At 42.7% G+C, this 20,153-nt stretch overlaps 1 protein-coding gene across 1 annotated transcript in view; it reads right to left on the bottom strand.

Moving 5' to 3' along the window:
• Positions 1-20,153, bottom strand: part of nphp4 (nephronophthisis 4) — a 522,237-nt gene that overhangs the window by 381,339 nt on the left and 120,745 nt on the right. The window contains exon 5 of the mRNA XM_060932193.1: positions 14,629-14,784. Coding sequence (XP_060788176.1) covers positions 14,629-14,784 — 156 coding nt within the window. The remainder of the gene's footprint in view (positions 1-14,628; positions 14,785-20,153) is intronic.

Below are 20,153 nucleotides of genomic sequence, written 5' to 3' on the forward strand. Positions count from 1 at the left end.
GAAAGTTTGTGAACCCTTTAGAATTTTCTATATTTCTGCAGAAATATGACCAAAAGCATCATCAGATTTTCACACAAGTCCTAAAAGTAGATAAAGAGAACCCAGTTAAACAAATGAGACAAAAATATTATACTTGGTCATTTATTTATTGAGGAAAATGATCCAATATTACATATCTGTGAGTGGCAAAAATATATGAACCTTTGCTTTCAGTATCTGGTGTGACCCCCTTGTGCAGCAATAACTGCAACTAAACATTTGCGGTAACTGTTGATCAGTCCTGCACACAGGCTTGGAGGAATTTTAGCCCATTCGTCCATACAGAACAGCTTCAACTCTGGGATGTTGGTGGGTTTCCTCACAAGAACTGCTTGCTTCAGGTCCTTCCACAACATTTCGACTTGGCCATTCCAAAACATTAACTTCATTCTTCTTTAACCATTCTTTGGTAGAATGACTTGTGTGCTTGGGGTCGTTGTCTTGCTGCATGACCCACCTTCTCTTGAGATTCAGTTCATGGACAGATGTCCTGACATTTTCCTTTCAAATTCGCTGGTATAATTCAGAATTCATTGTTCCATCAATGATGGCAAGCCGTCCTGGCCCAGATGCAGCAAAACAGGCCCAAACCATGATACTACCACCACCATGTTTCACAGATGGGATAAGGTTCTTATGCTGGAATGCAGTGTTTTCCTTTCTCCAAACATAACGCTTCTCATTTAAACCAAAAAGTTCTATTTTGGTCTCATCCGTCCAGAAAACATTTATCCAATAGCCTTCTGGCTTGTCCACGTGATCTTTAGCAAACTGCAGACGAGCTGCAATGTTCTTCTTGGAGAGCAGTGGCTTTCTCCTTGCAACCCTACCATGCACACCATTGCTGTTCAGTGTTCTCCTGATGGTGGACTCATGAACATTAACATTAGCCAATGTGAGAGAGGCCTTCAGTTGCTTAGAAGTTACCCTGGGGTCCTTTGTGACCTTGCCGACTATTACATGCCTTGCTCTTGGAGTGATCTTTGTTGGTCGACCACTCCTGGGGAGGGTAACAGTGGTCTTGAATTTCCTCCATTTGTAAACAATCTGTCTGACTGTGGATTGGTGGAGTCCAAACTCTTTAGAGATGGTTTTGTAACCTTTTCCAGCTTGATGAGCATCAACAATGCTTTTTCTGAGGTCCTCAGAAATCTCCTTTGTTCGTGCCATGATACACTTCTACAAACATCCATCCATCCATCATTTGCAGCTGCTTATCCTGTCCTACAGGGTCGCAGGCAAGCTGGAGCCTATCCCAGCTGACTATGGGTGAGAGGCGGGGTACACCCTGGACAAGTCGCCAGGTCATTGCAGGGCTGACACAAAGACACAAACATTCACACTCACATTCACACCTACGGTCAATTTAGAGCCACCAATTAGCCTAACCTGCATGTCTTTGGACTGTGGGGGAAACCGGAGCACCCGGAGGAAACCCATGCAGACATGCAAACATGCAAACTCCACACAGAAAGGCCCTTGCCAGCCACGGGGCTCGAACCCGGACCTTCTTGCTGTGAGACGACAGTGCTAACCACTACACCACCGTGCTACCCCTTCCACAAACATGTGTTGTGAAGATCAGACTTTGATAGATCCCTGTTCTTTAAATAAAACAGGGTGCCCACTCACACCTGATTGTCATCCCATTGGTTGAAAACATCTGACTCTAATTTCACCTTCAAATTAACTGCTAATCCTAGAGGTTCACATACTTTTGCCACTCACAGATATGTAATATTGGATCATTTTCCTCAATAAATAAATGACCAAGTATAATATTTTTGTCTCATTTGTTTAACTGGGTTCTCTTTATCTACTTTTAGGACTTGCATGAAAACCTGATGATGTTTTAGGTCATATTTATGCAGAAATATAGAAAATTAGAAAGGGTTCACAAACTTTCAAGCAAGACTGTATATCCTCAACCCGGGATACCCGGGATAGGATACCCGGACCTTCTTGCTGTGAGGCGACAGCGCTAACCACTACACCACTGTGCCGCCATAATGAAACTTGTTATAATAATAATAATAATAATAATAATTAATAAATGTTGATGTAGGATTATGTTAGTTGTCATGTTAAGCTGATATAGGTGTCATGTATCCTTTAGACTACTGCTTGGCCTCAAGAAACCTATTTCGTCCAACACACTCAGGAAAATCAATGAATGAGAATTCTGTGTGATTATTTCTGGAAATGTTGAATTTGTTAATAATTAAAACGAAGATAAGGCACTTTGGATGCTCTATTATTCATTTTCAATCTGTACTTCTAAAATTAAATTAAATTACAGTACTGTGCAAGAGTCTTAGGCACATGTAAAGAAACGCTGTAGACCAAAAATGGCTTTAAAAAATAATGAAATGAAATGTTTCAACATTAAAAAAATACTTTTAACAGCAGTAAGCAATAATAAATGAAACAAAATCAATATATGGTGTGCAACAACCCTTTATTTTTGATTTTTTTAAATAGTAGTCTCAGGTACAGTGAGTGCAGTTTTATGCGGAAATGAGCTGTAGGTTTTACTGAGCATCTTACAGAACCAGCCGCAGTTCTTCTGGACACTTTGACTGTCACACTCGCTTCTTACTTTTGCACCAAAACCCAGTAACCTTCATTATGTTTTCTTTTTTAATCTGAAAAGTGCTCTCTTGTGTCAAACGCTGCTCAGATACAAACATTATTTTCCCTGTAACATTTAATGTTGTGCTGGAAAACGAATGTTTGGACTCTAAATTGTTTTTGTACCGACTCGATAATGTAGACGTCATCAAATAGAAATCTATAAAAGTTTGTATGGGAAGAAAAAATACAGGGCCTAAGATTTTTGCACAGTACTGTACATCTGTAGGTTTAAAGCATTACACAATCATTACAGGGCGGCACGGTGGTGTAGTGGTTAGCGCTGTCGCCTCACAGCAAGAAGGTCCGGGTTCGAGCCCCGTGTCCGGCGAGGGCCTTTCTGTGTGGAGTTTGCATGTTCTCCCCGTGTCCGCGTGGGTTTCCTCCGGGTGCTCCGGTTTCCCCCACAGTCCAAAGACATGCAGGTTAGGTTAACTGGTGACTCTAAATTGACCGTAGGTGTGAATGTGAGTGTGAATGGTTGTCTGTGTCTATGTGTCAGCCCTGTGATGACCTGGCGACTTGTCCAGGGTGTACCCCGCCTTTCGCCCGTAGTCAGCTGGGATAGGCTCCAGCTTGCCTGCGACCCTGTAGAACAGGATAAAGCGGCTACAGATAATGAGATGAGATGGCACACAATGCGGAGTGCTGTTACAGGAAAAGAATTCGTTCTCAGGTAGTGTGATACTACGGAGCCCAGGAAGGGACATGGGGGGGGGGGGGGGGGGGGGGGGGGGGAACAAAGTACTTTTGTAAGATCTCGCCAAGTTTTTCATGTTCTCCTAAAGTTAAGTGAAGGAGTGATTGGACAGGAATGGTAATTAACAAACATCAAGGCCTGTTTCAACTTCATACACCATTTAAGGAAGGAAAAAAAATTGTTTGGAAACTAATCTTGCGCTTTCGTTGTTCAGTCGTTTGCCCCTCATTTTTTTTGCCTGCTGTTCTCAGCACACTTCAACAAAGCCATTCCGCAGTAATGCCAAAACCACCAGCCAAAGTGTTCACTTTATAAGAACTCATTGCTGCTGTTTCATGTTAAATTCTCTCTGAAAGGCCAGACAGAGGCTCACCCTGAACTCAGCAGGCTACATTCAGCCACACACACATGCACAAAAAGCTCTGTTTTTTGCCCTTATTCCGAAAAACACAACATTCCTACTAAGCTGTTCACATGGCTAATGAAAGTGAATCTCATCTCATCTCATTATCTGTAGCCGCTTTATCCTGTTCTACAGGGTCGCAGGCAAGCTGGAGCCTATCCCAGCTGACTACGGGCGAAAGGCGGGGTACACCCTGGACAAGTCGCCAGGTCATCACAGGGCTGACACATAGACACAGACAACCATTCACACTCACATTCACACCTACGCTCAATTTAGAGTCACCAGTTAACCTAACCTGCATGTCTTTGGACTGTGGGGGAAACCGGAGCACCCGGAGGAAACCCACGCGGACACGGGGAGAACATGCAAACTCCGCACACAAAGGCCCTCGCCGGCCACGGGGCTCGAACCCGGACCTTCTTGCTGTGAGGCGACAGCGCTAACCACTATACCACCGTGCCGCCCTGAAAGTGAATCTTCCAATAATATTCCTATTTACCTGCAGCTGCATCTCTTCCCCAGTCTTGCAACCTGTAATCTAAATGGTTTGTGTACAGCACACAGAGCTGACCATAAGAGGCAAGAGGCTGTGTATCGCAAACTGACATATAAACCCCAATAGATACCCATATTCCAAATACGCTGTATGCATGTCCAAAGAATGCAACTAAAACCTGAATCATACCAGTGCATCCTACATGTCTTAAAAGTAGATGGCCTTTCGATTTCATAAAATTGCTGAAATTTATTTCCCTCTGAAATATGGTCATTGTGATATACGTTTATTTCTGTAACATCTTAAAATATCAGGCCATTCTGTGGCTGGGAAGTTATTCAATTTGAGAGGATTCCCGAGCAAATAATGTGCATGAAATCGTTCGCTTCGTGCAGTCAAGCAGACAGAGGAAGTCCGTGTGCGCGCGCGCATGCGCAGGTTTACCTTTGACCGTGCACTGACAGTTCCATCATTCTGTCGCTAAATGAACAGCTGATCACACCGAGGTGCTCGCTGACTGCCGATATTTATTAGCTTGGTCCTGCGTTTCCTTTCCTTCGCAACATAACGTCTTTTCTTCTCGCTTTCCGTTACTGTAGTCGGTCTTTCACGTTTCATTCGCACACTCACGTCCTCCATTTTTCTCTCCTGTTTCAAATTTGTATCCCACAATGCCTTGCGTGAACGGGGAAAGCCCACCACGTGATGCATGACGGAGTATCTTGAATTGGGTCATGGTGAAGCAGGAAAAAATAACAGAGAATTTAGGGCCATGTGACCCTTAATTCATTAATTATTCTATAAAAAAAAACAACTAATAAAATCGGAAGTCTGTGATTTGAATTCAGTAGCTTTCGGTCCACTCAACAAAAATAATTGGGTATGTAGTGGATGTTCATTATGTCTAACTATTACAGATATTTTAAGTTCGTTTCTTAGACAAGGATTTTTTTTTTTAAGCTTGTTACCTCGTTAACAGTTTCAGCGAGAATCTCCCGCCTTCTTCAGAAACAGTCACCAGATGTCGAGTGGTGACGTGCCTTATCAGCTGATGTTGCGTTACAGAACGGACTGCAAACGGCAAAATCACATAATGAATTGGGAAGAGGCCAGAGTCATTCGCGCTGAAGAAAATAGATTCCAGCGTTGGATTTTAGAGGCAGTGGAGATATGTAAGCGGGAGCAGAGGACGATGAACCGGGATGAGGGAGCGTACGCGCTGTCGCACACATGGAGCGCCGTCCTGGAGGAGCGACCTGACAGCAGGAGGCGTGAACTACCTGTCAAATTGGGCGGGACGTTCATGCCTCCGTAACGCAACATCAGCTGATAAGGCACGTCACCACTCGACATCTGGTGACTGTTTCTGAAGAAGGCGGGAGATTCTCGCCAAAACTGTTAACGAGGTAACAAGCTTAAAAAAAAAAAAAAAATCCTTGTCTAAGAAACGAACTTAAAATATCAAAAATAATTGGGTGTCGGGGAAAATTCTTTTTATGACCTACACTTGAAAAATCTTTAAGGCAGTACAACTTTAACTGGAAAATGCTGAATTTGGAATAAGGCTAAATTCAGAATATCCAAACAGAATATACAGTTTACATGACCCTTATCAAATTCCAAATATTGTCATATTGGGAATAATAGTGGAATATTGGTGCGCATGTAAACGTACTGAATGTTGAATGAGGCACTTTTGAAGGCAAATGTTCGGGTTTAAAGAGCTTAATATAGAACCAGCATCGTAGTCAACAGAATGATAATCATGGCCTGGTTATTATCTCATCCGGTCGAGAGGTGATGAGTTCATGCCATCATGTGTCGTCCATTGCCTGTCCGACGTTGTCCACGTTTCACAAAAATCGCTTCTCTCTTAATTCTTCACCGATTTTTATTCTTTTTGGCAGGAAGGTAGGTCTTCCTGGGGTGCATATAGCTTCTACACAAATTTGCGTTATTGCAATTAATAATGAAGATATGGAGTAATTAAGCCCTAACGAGCAGTTCCCGCACAAATCGCTTCTCCCTCAACTCTTCACTGATTTTGATTCTTTCTGGCATGAAGGTAGGGGTACCTAGGGTGCATATAACTTCTACCCAGATTTGCTTAATTACAATTATTAATGAAGTTATAGACAAATTAAGCCTTAATGAGCAGTTCAACAAAAATCGCTTCTTCTCGGTCAATTCATCACCATTTTGGATTCTTTCTGGCAAATATTTGCGCTGGACTGGTTGAGAGAAGAACTGAGCAAGGTGGCCCACTTTACATTGTTCCTTCTGGACTAGATGGGGCCGGACTGAGTTACGCAATCATCGAAGGTCTCGTTGTTGTTACTATTGCAATCAACAGCATTTTATTTGTTGATTTATTTTAAAAAAACTATGTCACATAGCCAAAATATTATTGTTGTTTTTTTAATTATTTATTTATTTTTAAATAAGGCCGTTTTCACGCCTGTACTTTTTAGTCCAGATAAATCAAACTCTGGTTCGTTTTCCCCCTTGATGGGATTCGTTTGGGCAGGTGTAAACATAGTAATCAGACTTGCATGCAGCCCAAGACAACCGCACCAAGACCCTTTTGAGGAGGTGTTCTTGGTCCGGTTCCAAATAAACTCTGGAATGGTTTGTTTGTGGTGAGAACGTGATCCAACCTCAATCTGACCCAACTACCAGGTGTACATCGCAAGTATGAGCTGAACGACTCCTATAGCCAGGGCTGCTTTGCATTCTGAGATGTGGCAGAGCATGCAAACTATAGCAGCTTGCTTAGTAGTACTAGCACCTAGCTGGAGAATGAACCGAGGTCTCACTCGGACTAGCGATGAGGCAGCTCATCTTCTTGACAAAGTCTGAAGTAGCATAGCATTTTCAAGAAGCTTCCTCAAAGTGTATTTGGCATTTTGCTGTTATAGTTTTGCCTGGTATGTTGCTCAGATAAGGAACGTGGCTTTCTCCGAGTCCAGAGATCTCTTTTCCCTGAAACGCAGTCACTATTAATGCACGTGACTCACTAACTAACTTCTTATACTTTTGAGAGAGTTAATTAGTTTTCCAAGAATGGGATGGGACGAGAACACTGAAGCGCTTGGACAAGCAGGTGACCTAATGAATTTAGGATTAGTCTGTCCCAAAAACTTTTCTAAATTAAATACTAAAAAAAAAAAAAAGGCACAGAAGCAACAAAATGAACTCTGCATGAAATCCATGGATATGAACATTTAAAATGCTCCAAATATGAGGTTTTAAAGTTCTCTTTTTCTTGCAAAGAATGTGACCACAATTTTATCCTCAGTACGGAAAATTCCGAACAAAAATTTTCAATACAAATCCTTCATTTAATAGGCAAGTAGGAAGGTAGATGAAGACAACGACAAAATTATTCATTACTAATATAATAAATGTAAACATCCATCCATGTAGCTGCTACAGATAATGGATGGGCAGGAAGCGGGGTACACCCTGGACAAGTCGCCAAATCATTACAGGGCTGACACACAGAGACAAACAACCATTCACACTCACATCTACGGTCAATTTAGAGCCACCAATTAGCCTAACCTGCATGTCTTTGGACTGTGAGGGAAACCGGAGCACCCGGAGGAAACCCACACGGACAGAACATGCAAACTCCGCACAGAAAGGCCCTCGCCGGCCACGGGGCTCGAACCTGGACCTTCGTGCTGTGAGTCAACAGTGTTAACCACTACACCACTGTGCCGCCCTAAACATAAACATATTTATTTGAACAAAAAGGTTTTTTGCTTTTTTTTTAAATATCTTGTGTCTAGTTGCTTTTCAGTAATGCACTTTTAGCATTAAGGTGCACCTTAAGAGATATACACAACCGTTCAAAAGTTTGGGGTCACTTTGAAATGTCCTTATTTTTGAAAGAAAAGCACTGTTCTTTTCAATGAAGATCACTTTAAACTAATCAGAAATCCACTCTATACATTGCTAATGTGCTAAATGACTATTCTAGCTGCAAATGTCTGGTTTTTGGTGCAATATCTCCATAGGTGTATAGAGGCCCATTTCCAGCAACTCTCACTCCAGTGTTCTAATGGTACAATGTGTTTGCTCATTGCCTCAGAAGGCTAATGGATGATTAGAAAACCCTTGTACAATCATGTTAGCACAGCTGAAAACAGTTGAGCTCTTTAGAGAAGCTATAAAACTGACCTTCCTTTGAGCAGATTGAGTTTCTGGAGCATCACATTTGTGGGGTCGATTAAATGCTCAAAATGGCCAGAAAAATGTCTTGACTATATTTTCTATTCATTTTACAACTTATGGTGGGAAATAAAAGTGTGACTTTTCATGGAAAACACAAAATTGTCTGGGTGACCCCAAACTTTTGAACAGTAGTGTGTACCTACGTAGACTGGTACCAAAATTCAAAAAAAGTGCTTATTTAAGGAGTTAAAGGCATTTTTGAGACAAAGTCGGCAAACAGTCTTATTTTGTCAATTTGGGTGTGCTGAATTCAAATCTGCAATATGCCGAGCTCTATCTGACCTCTGTTGACCTCTAGAGGTCATTGAACTTTGGGCCTGTAAACGTCTCAGCTGAACCCAGTTTCTCAGCTTTCTAAGGAATGAAATGTACTAAAATGATTAATGAAGTTAGCAAATGGCCTTGTTTGTTAAATGTTTGGGTGCTGAATTCATTTTTCATTTGTAAAACAACATATGACCTCTGATAACCTCAAGGTCATTAAACTTGGCCTATGCATTTAACGGCATTTTTAAACTGACTTTACTCCCCCAAAAAGAATATGAACAGACAAAAAACAAATAGAAAGGAACAAATACAACATTAAATGCCAGTCCCATGTACATGTGACTTACTTTTCACAATGAGAATGCCTAGGCGATCACCTTACATAACATTGCATTACATTTAGCGGTTATTGTTTATACAAAGCTACTGAAAAAAGGACAGATTCAGCAGCATACAAAATGTGGGGGCATACAGGGTATACAGGTTAATCAGGGTTAGTATATATGGGAGTTTTTTTCTTTGTTTTTTGTTTTGTTTTAAACGGGGTAAAGCCTTTACAAAAAACAAACAACAAAGAAAAAAACTCTCGTATATACTAACCCTGATTAACCTGTATACCCTGTATGCCCCCACATTTTGTCTGCTGCTGAATCTGTCCTTTTTTCAGTAGCTTTGTATAAACAATAACCGCTAAATGTAATGCAATGTTATGTAAGGTGATCGCCTAGGCATTCTCATTGTGAAAAGTAAGTCACATGTACATGGACTGGCATTTAATGTTGTATTTGTTCCTTTCTATTTGTTTTTTGTCTGTTCATATTCTTTTTGGGGGAGTAAAGTCAGTTTAAAAATGCCGTTAAATGCATAGGCCTATAGGCCAAGTTTAATGACCTTGAGGTTATCAGAGGTCATATATAGTTTTACAAATGAAAAATGAATTCAGCACCCAAACATTTAACAAACAAGGCCATTTGCTAACTTCATTAATCATTTTAGTACATTTCATTCCTTAGAAAGCTGAGAAACTGGGTTCAGCTGAGACGTTTACAGGCCCAAAGTTCAATGACCTCTAGAGGTCAACAGAGGTCAGATAGAGCTCGGCATATTGCAGATTTGAATTCGGCACACCCAAATTGACAAAATAAGACTGTTTGCCGACTTTGTCTCAAAAATGCCTTTGGGTGTCACAATTCTGGATTTTGGTACCAGTCTAACGGTATATGGCATGTTCATCAGAATCTGACGTGAGCCTGTGCTGCTATATTTCTTGATGGATGTGCACTGTGTGTGATGAGAACTGCATTTAGACATGAACCAAGTGTTATAATGCATTTACACATGTGTGTTCATAGACTGGTTGTGTGTAAGAAGTGTTCAGGGTTATAAGGTTCATGTGTATTCCGTGTGTGTGTGTGATATAGAAGAGTGGAGTGTAATGATAGACAGGATGCTATAAGCTGGGATATTTGTACAAGTCAGAGCCAGTGGTTCTTCACTCTCAAGGATCAGTCAGTCTATCTCAGTTACAGCCAGAACTCAAGTGCTTTCGTTTTCACTCACTCAAACAGACACGAGAGAGAGAGAGAGAGAGAGAGAGAGAGAGAGAGAGAGAGAGAGAGAGCGCAAGAGAGAGCATGAGAGCAAGGGCAACAGACAGACAGATAGTAATTCCAAACACACAAAGGCTCACATAGCTATTGTTCTTCTACTCAACAGATTTTTTAAATGATTACCTTATTCAATTAGATAAATTAATTCAAATTGCTCTGAATCGGTTTGCTCTATACTGATTAAGGATTTTTAATAGATTTTTCGGCTGTATGTAAACATTGCTAATTCGCTCTAATTGCTAAACCTTCTCTAATTTAAATTAAAAAAATTTTAAAAAAAGGAAAGGTCGTCATAATGGGTTCGTCTGATTAATAAAGCAAACAACAGGAACACCTTCATACATGAGATAACATTTTATAGTGACTGGTGTCTCAACCAAAATTCATGTGGATGTGTTAAAGGAATGCTTCTAACTGCACCGTCTTTAAGAAAGAAAAAAAGAAGAAGAAATACCTTATTTAAATTTACTTATCTCATCTCATCTCATTATCTCTAGCCGCTTTATCCTGTTCTACAGGGTCGCAGGCAAGCTGAAGCCTATCCCAGCTGACTACGGGCGAAAGGCGGGGTACACCCTGGACAAGTCGCCAGGTCATCACAGGGCTGACACATAGACACAGACAACCATTCACACTCACATTCACACCTACGGTCAATTTAGAGTCACCAGTTAACCTAACCTGCATGTCTTTGGACTGTGGGGGAAACCGGAGCACCCGGAGGAAACCCACGCGGACACGGGGAGAACATGCAAACTCCACACAGAAAGGCCCTCGCCGGCCACGGGGCTCGAACCCGGACCTTCTTGCTGTGAGGCGACAGCGCTAACCACTACACCACCGTGCCACCCAAATTTACTTATATTATTGTCTCATCTCATCTCATCTCATTATCTCTAGCCGCTTTATCCTTCTACAGGGTCGCAGGCAAGCTGGAGCCTATCCCAGCTGACTACGGGCGAAAGGCGGGGTACACCCTGGACAAGTCGCCAGGTCATCACAGGGCTGACACATAGACACAGACAACCATTCACACTCACATTCACACCTACGCTCAATTTAGAGTCACCAGTTAACCTAACCTGCATGTCTTTGGACTGTGGGGGAAACCGGAGCACCCGGAGGAAACCCACGCGGACACGGGGAGAAAATGCAAACTCCGCACAGAAAGGCCCTCGCCGGCCACGGGGCTCGAACCCGGACCTTCTTGCTGTGAGGCGACAGCGCTAACCACTACACCACCGTGCCACCCAAATTTACTTATATTATTGTGTTATTGTTTATTGAATGAATAACAAAAGTGAAATTGACCTAAACTGCAAAAAAATACTATTGTAACATGTAAATATATCTTAAATAGAGGCAATATTTCTCTTTGGTTGAAAATTAAGCCGATTTAACAGCGCAGCAGAAGGCGAAGTGAATATCGATGAATAGTACCCGTGACAGACTCGAGGTTAATATTTAAATAATATTGGCTGGCTTTGAGTGGTCTATCAGATATATTCCACTCCATTCAGCTAGCATGATATTGAACTACTGAATTATTATTATTATTATCGGCGGCACGGTGGTGTAGTGGTTAGCGCTGTCGCCTCACAGCAAGAAGGTCCTGGGTTCGAGCCCCGGGGCTGGCGAGGGCCTTTCTGTGTGGAGTTTGCGTGTTCTCCCCGTGTCCACGTGGGTTTCCTCTGGGTGCTCCGGTTTCCCCCACAGTCCAAAGACATGCAGGTTAGGTTAACTGGTGACTCTAAATTGACAGTAGGTGTGAATGTGAGTGTGAATGGTTGTCTGTGTCTATGTGTCAGCCCTGTGATGACCTGGCGACTTGTCCAGGGTGTACCCCGCCTTTCGCCCGAAGTCAGCTGGGATAGGCTCCAGCTTGCCTGCGACCCTGTAGAAGGATAAAGCGGCTACAGATAATGAGATGAGATGAGATTATTATTATCATTATTATACATACATACACACTTTTCATATCAGCATTCTCAAAGGCCAACGCTAACTTACCCGCAAGTTGGTGCTGTTAGTGCAGCAGTCCAGTTACCTTCCCAGCCGGTGTAGCGTTCATCAGTAGTGTTAGCGAATGCTAATAAAGCAGTCCTATCGAGCGCAAGTAGCACAGCCTAATGACTGAGAAACTAAGATTTCTGTCTCTAGACTCTTGGTCCACGCATACCTGCCACTGTATTTTTCACTCGTACTCATTTCCCTGTGTAATTTACTTTGTTGATTTTAAAATCAACAGACAATTACACACAACGGAGCAACCTGGCAGCCAAAATCTTCGCTATTTAACGAAGCAAACCTGGCGGCCATGTTCGTTTACAAATTGTCACGGTTGCTTGCTAACACGGAAGTTTTACGTCTCCGACGTGTGATGTCATATTGTCTTGACAACAGATATTGCACGCTTATTCTCCATTGGGTAGAGTGGTGCGATACTTGTAGGATAAGCGATATGCTAACAATACTGCATGCTATCAAACCAAATGAATGAAACCCGCTAGAAGGGAATAGCAAACGTTATTATTGCATCGAAAAAGTATCCTGCATGTATAATAACCACTGATATTCACTGAGCCTAAGGCAGATAATTGTTTTAGTATAAATACACAGGTGATTATTAAAAAAAAAAATCATAATAAAAAAAATTTAGTTATTTCAAACTTCAAAAGCGGCATGCGAATGTAACGAAGGTGTGACGCAGACTTGTCTCGCTTATTTACACCAACTCACATAAAATACTTTGTTTTGAAACAGATAAAATAAATTACAATTCCGCCTTACCTTTGAATAGTTTTAGACCAAACTCCGTAGCATCGTTAGTGCTTTTAGGAACTGCATTTTCTTTCATAATTTGTAATTCTTCCTCATTTACGGTGACGAAGCGATTGGCAGCCATTTTGCCGAGTCGCTCGAGGCGATTATCGAGAAATAGTCGGAGTTTCTCGACCAATCAGTGCCTACGATTTCCTGTGATCACCTCTGTATTTATACTAATTCTAGATATTTACTTATTTCGAGCTTCAAACTGGGCGGCACGGTGGTGTAGTGGTTAGCGCTGTCGCCTCACAGCAAGAAGGTCCGGGTTCGAGCCCCGTGGCCGGCGAGGGCCTTTCTGTGCGGAGTTTGCATGTTCTCCCCGTGTCCGCGTGGGTTTCCTCCGGGTGCTCCGGTTTCCCCCACAGTCCAAAGACATGCAGGTTAGGTTAACTGGTGACTCTAAATTGACCGTGAATGTGAGTGTGAATGGTTGTCTGTGTCTATGTGTCAGCCCTGTAATGACCTGGCAACTTGTCCAGGGTGTACCCCGCCTTTCGCCTGTAGTCAGCTGGGATAGGCTCCAGCTTGCCTGCGACCCTGTAGAAGGATAAAGCGGCTAGAGATAATGAGATGAGATGAGATGAGCTTCAAACTGGCAATATAATAAATGAGTAAATATATCTAGAAACAGGCTTAATAGTCTTATATCCATTATATAAAGATCTCTAATGAGAAATATTAGCTAACTTTTGCTTTATACACGATATGTTGATATATCTTGATGGTTTTCCAAAGAAGTATCACGTGCATGATTAAATTTAAGGTTTCAGGATGAATTATGATGTGCACTGATGAGGCTGGAGTGCAGATGTAGAAATTGCAAGCTGGGAGGCAAAAAGGCAAAGGCTGTCTGAGGAAACAGACACAGAGAGAGTGTGTGAACTGTGTCTTCTTTCTGAAACTCCAGTCTGGAGTGCTGGTGGATTAGCCCGGCGTCACGATCAGCTCTTTTTGCATATTTTCCTCTGCTCTGTCAAACCCACCACGATCCATTACACACACACACACACACACACACACACACACACACACACATGAATTCTGGTTTTATTCACTGTAGTGAATTCCTGTGATCGAGATTCAGCAGAGATGAATCACGAATCCCCCAGCAGCAAACAGAAATACACAAAGATGGCTAAAGTGTACCTGATTATGCCTAAAGCTCGATGTTTGACACAGTAAAATTCTGTCAGTCTATTCCCCGACAAGTTATCACAAGCTGTCCCCATGACAACAAAGGGTTTCCTGCTTCAGCCAAGCGGTTATGGATCTAATTTGATTTTTTTTTTCCCCCTGATGGTTCTGAGCAATTTCATCCTTTAAGCCACTTTAGGGACTACTTAAAACCCTTAAAATCATTTGCTGTCTTGGATTAGTAGCGATTTGAGAGCCATGGAATCATTGGTAATCGTACCTGTGCTGTCAGTTGGAGGAAGGACTCCAGGGATGAGCTTGTGGCCAGAGACCATGATATTGGGTGGGAGTAGGTGCATGATGGGATTGAGGGCAGGGTGTGGCTGGAGAGAATACAGCAGCTGAGATCCCTCAATTGTGGACAACACTGCATTCCCTGTAAATAAAAAAAAGTCACAAATATGACCTTGAACTTGTGCTTTTTCCTCATAAGTAATTATGCCAAGGAGGTTATGTTTTCAATGCAGTTCATCTGGCTGTAAGCAGGATTGTGCAAAACCTACCAACACGATTTCCATGAAACTTGGTGGAAAGGTGTAGCATGGGGCAAGGAAGAACCCATTAAATTTTGTTGCCAAGCCAAGTCACAGGGTGAATCCACGCCATTTTGTTTCACTTTAACTACTGATGCAAGGTAACAGCATTTGGCCTTGACAAAGGTCTGCTCTCTTCGATTGCGCTTCTAGTTGTTTTGTTTGTTTTTTGTTTTAATTTCTTATAATGGGGCGGCACGGTGGTGTAGTGGTTAGCGCTGTTGCCTCACAGCAAGAAGGTCGGGGTTCGAGCCCCGTGACCGGCGAGGGCCTTTCTGTGTGGAGTTTGCATGTTCTCCCCGTGTCTGCGTGGGTTTCCTCCGGGTGCTCCGGTTTCCCCCACAGTCCAAAGACATGCAGGTTAGGTTAACTGGTGACTCTAAATTGACCGTAGGTGTGAATGTGAGTGTGAATGGTTGTCTGTGTCTATGTGTCGGCCCTGTGATGACCTGGCGACTTGTCCAGGGTGTACCCCGCCTTTCGCCCGGAGTCAGCTGGGATAGGCTCCAGCTTGCCTGCGACCCTGTAGAACAGGATAAAGCGGCTAGAGATAATGAGATGAGATGAGATAATTTCTTCACTTCTTAAGAAGTCAACTTAATTAAGATCAGTACCACTTTCCGACAGTGCATCATAACCACAAAATTCATGTTTTTTGCCAAAGCATTTTATAACTACATGTCCATGAATTTGCTGAAACTCCCAACACCAGCACAGACTGCATTTCTCAGTGACCTCTAAAATAGATTTGTTCTCACCCTTCTCTCCAAATGTTTCTCCACCTTCGATAATAGCAAAACTGTCTGATGAGCAAAACAAAGAGCTCATTGGTTTCAACCCTTTATTGAACATAGCATACCAAGAGCTGAGTCAGTCATGAGAACTAATAGCAAAATAACAGCTGATAATCCACAGCATTAGGAATGTCACAATACAGAAAACTAAGTGACAATCGCAAGACAGTGGTGGATCAATACTATATGTTTTCGATACTGCAAAATAAGCATTGCCTGAATATCTGCCTCAGCTTTACATTTACAATGATATTTTAAAAGTACAATAATTATGAAATTAACAACAGTCTGCCTCATGTTTTTTTTTATCTTTCAGTAAAATTGTGCATAAACAAAAATAAAATTTTCCATCAGATTTACAAAAACTATTTTTTTTCATACTATTGTGTGTATGTTGAGGAATGTCAGTTACCCAGAATGGTGCCTGTCAGAGCTGGCTTGCATTTGGCGATACCCACAAAACTCCCTTAAAGGCAAAGCTCACAGAGCTGAAATGACAAATGGCCAAAAAATACTTAGGTAGGGGTTAAAGTTATATAACTTGCTTCTGTGACAATAAAAATTTCCTTCCATCCATCCATCCATCCATCCATTAACTGTAACCGCTTATCCTATGCAGAGCCGCAGGCAAACTGGAGCCTATCCCAGCTGACTACGGGCGAAAGGCGGGGTACACCCTGGACAAGTCGCCAGGTCATCACAGGGCTGACACATAGACACAGACAACCATTCACACTCACATTCACACCTACGCTCAATTTAGAGTCACCAGTTAACCTAACCTGCATGTCTTTGGACTGTGGGGGAAACCGGAGCACCCGGAGGAAACCCACGCGGACACGGGGAGAACATGCAAACTCCGCACAGAAAGGCCCTTGCCGGCCACGGGGCTCGAACCCAGAACCTTCTTGCTGTGAGGCGACAGTGCTAACCACTACACCACCATGCCGACCCCCCAATAAAAATCTCTCATCTCATCTCATTATCTCTAGCTGCTTTATCCTGTTCTACAGGGTCGCAGGCAAGCTGGAGCCTATCCCAGCTGACTACGGGCGAAAGGCGGGGTACACCCTGGACAAGTCGCCAGGTCATCACAGCCACCGTGCTGCCCCCCCTCCCCCAATAAAAATACACATTATTTAACAGCATAACCCCTTGAAAAGGGTAAAATCCCCCTAACAACAGAAAGGAGTGTGTCATAAGATGATGATATTTGCATGCAGCACATTAAGTAGTATACAGCACATTGCAGCTTAAGCCATACCAGATGTGTCACTTATCAGTTCCTTAGTGCTGGCTCTAATAAAGTGTTGTACAGAATTAAAAGAAGATGCTATGGGAAATGGAGCCAACTTACACACCTATTTTTAATGAATGGCAGCTCTTATTTCTGTTAATTAATGGATTTAATACTACCCCAATTCCAAAAAACCTGGGAGGCTGTGTAAAATAGAAATACAAGCAGAATATAGTCAGTCATTCGCAAATCCTTTTCTGACCTATGTGGCAAAAGTTCCTGCATCTCCCCGTCCAAGAAGGCAGTCGCTTCTCACACCACCGCTCTCCCGGTGCTGAAAGGACCACTGCTCTTCCCTTCAGCACCACCATTGTTGTGGAAAGCCAGAGAGCACGTGGCTCCCAGAGTGCGGCTCGCACAGCTGTAGCAAGTTAAGAGGCACCACTCTCTACCCTCCTGCAGCTTCCAGGAGGAGTATAAAAGGCGCACACTTACCACATAGCTTCCAACGAGCATATTACTAACGCATTTCCCCTCTCCCCTAGAAAACTCTGAAGACGACGCCACTATACTTTCCCCAAAACAGCTCCCACCCGGGACTCCACGCCAGCTCCGAAATAGAACATACACCTGCCTCTCGGAAGCTCCCTGAGCCTGCCAGCTTCACATTTATTTAAAAAAAAAAGTTGGGACAGGGGCATGTTTACCACTGTGTTACATCACTTTTTCTTTAACAACACTCAGCAAGCATTTAGGAACTGAGGACACTAATTGTTAAAGTTTTGAACATGAAATTCTTTCCCATTTTTGCATGATACATGACTTCAATTACTCTCCGTTGTCATATTTTGTGCTTCATAATGTGCCACATGTTTTCAATGGGAGGCAGGCAGGCCTGTTTAGCACCCACACTCTTTTACTACAAAGCCATACTGTTGTAACACATGCAGAATGTGCCTTGGCATTATCTTATTGGAATAAGCAGGGACATCCATGAAAATGAGGGCATCTGGATGCAGCGTATGTTGCTCCAAAACCTATATTTACCTTTCAGCATTAATGGTGCCTTCACAGATATGCAAATTACCCCTGCCATGTGCACTAATGCACTCCTATACCATCACAGATACTGGCTTTTGAACTTTGTGCTGGTAACAAGTGCTGGGCGGCACAGTGGTGTAATGGTTAGCACTGTCGCCTCACAGCAAGAAGATTCTGGGTTTGAGCCCAGCGGCCGGCGAGGGCCTTTCTGTGTGGAGTTTGCGTGTTCTCCCTGTGTCTGCGTGTGCTCTGGTTTCCCCTACAGTCCAAAGACATGTGGTTAGGTTAACATGAGGCAGCCTTGGGCTGAAGTGCCCTTGAACAAGGCGCCTAACCCTCAACTGCTCCCCGGGTGCTGTAGCATGGCTGCCCACTGCTCTGAGTACATGTGTGTGCTCATTGCTCATTTGTGTGTGTGTGCGCGCGTGTTCACTGCTTCAGATGGGTTAAATGCAGAGGATGAATTTCACTGTGCTTGAGTGTGCATGTGACAAATAAAGGCTTCTTCTTCTAACAATCTGGATGGTCCTTTTCCTCTTTAGCACAGAAGACACAACGTACATGATTGCCAAAAACAATCTGAAATGTGGACTTGTCAGACCACAGTACACTTTTCCACTTAGTGAGAGTCCATCTCAGATGAGCTCGAACTCAGAGAATTCAGCAGTGTTTCTGGATGGTGTTAATGTATAGCTTTTGCTTTGCATTGGTACTACACATGCAGCGACAAACTGCACTGGCCGACAGTGTTTTTTAGAAGTGTTCCCAAGCCCATGTAGTAATATCTGTTCTACAATCATGTCAGTTTTTAATTCACTGCCACCTGAGGGATGAAAAGGTCACTGGTGTTCAATGTTGGTTTTCAGCCTTGCTCCTTACACGCAGAGATTTCTCCGGATTCCCTGAATCTTTTGATGATGATATGGACTGCTGATAATAAAATCTCTAAATTCCTTACAGCTGCGTATTGAGAAACATTATTCTTAAACTGCAGGACAATTTTCCTGCACAGTTTTTCACAAAGTGGTGAACCTCGCACCATCCTTGCTTGTGAATGACTGAGCCTTTCCAGTTACCAGTTCACCTGTTTACCTGTAGAACATTCCAAACAGGTGTTTTGTGAGCATTCCACAAGTTTCCCAGTCTTTTGTTGCCCCTGTCCCGACTTTTTTTGGAACAGGTTTCAGTCATCCAATTCAGAATGAGTGTATATTTACAAAAAAAAAAAAAGAAGTTTATTAGTTTGGACATTACATGTATTGTCTTTGCATTGTATTCACTTGAATATAGGTAAAAAATTATCTGCAAACCATTGCAAATCACAGCGGCACGGTGGTGTAGTGGTTAGCGCTGTCGCCTCACAGCAAGAAGGTCCTGGGTTCGAGCCCCGTGGCCGGCGAGGGCCTTTCTGTGTGGAGTTTGCATGTTCTCCCCGTGTCCGTGTGGGTTTCCTCCGGGTGCTCCGGTTTCCCCCACAGTCCAAAGACATGCAGGTTAGGTTAACTGGTGACTCTAAATTGACCGTAGGTGTGAATGTGAGTGTGAATGGTTGTCTGTGTCTATGTGTCAGCCCTGTGATGACCTGGCGACTTGTCCAGGGTGTACCCCGCCTTTCACCCATAGTCAGCTGGGATAGGCTCCAGCTTGCCTGCGACCCTGCAGAACAGGATAAAGCGGCTACAGATAATGAGATGAGATAAGATTGCAAATCACAATATCAATACTATATTGCTGCATCACACCCAGCCCTACTCTCAATACAAATAATAAAACTGCAAAGTCCTCCATCCTAAAGACTTTGTGATGTAAAACTCAAAGAAACAGCTTTACCTGCGGTTGTTGAAAAGCACTAATGCTAGAGACTCCTTCTATAAATGCTAAATACTGTATTCTCACTGAAAACTTCACCGTGTCAACAATTAAAAAATTATAAGTTTTTTTTTATATCAGTAGATCAGTTTGAACATTTTATATCTTGTCTTTGTATCGCATTTAACTGAATATAGGCAAAGGGGGGGGGAAGGATTTGTTACATTCTGTTTTTGTTTGCATTTTACACAGCGTCCCATTGGGGTTGTACACATATTATACACATACAAAATGTCAAACTATAATATTTCTAAATGGTTGGTGCACTTAC

This window comes from Neoarius graeffei, chromosome 10 (assembly GCF_027579695.1).
Source record: "Neoarius graeffei isolate fNeoGra1 chromosome 10, fNeoGra1.pri, whole genome shotgun sequence".
NCBI lineage: Eukaryota > Metazoa > Chordata > Actinopteri > Siluriformes > Ariidae > Neoarius > Neoarius graeffei.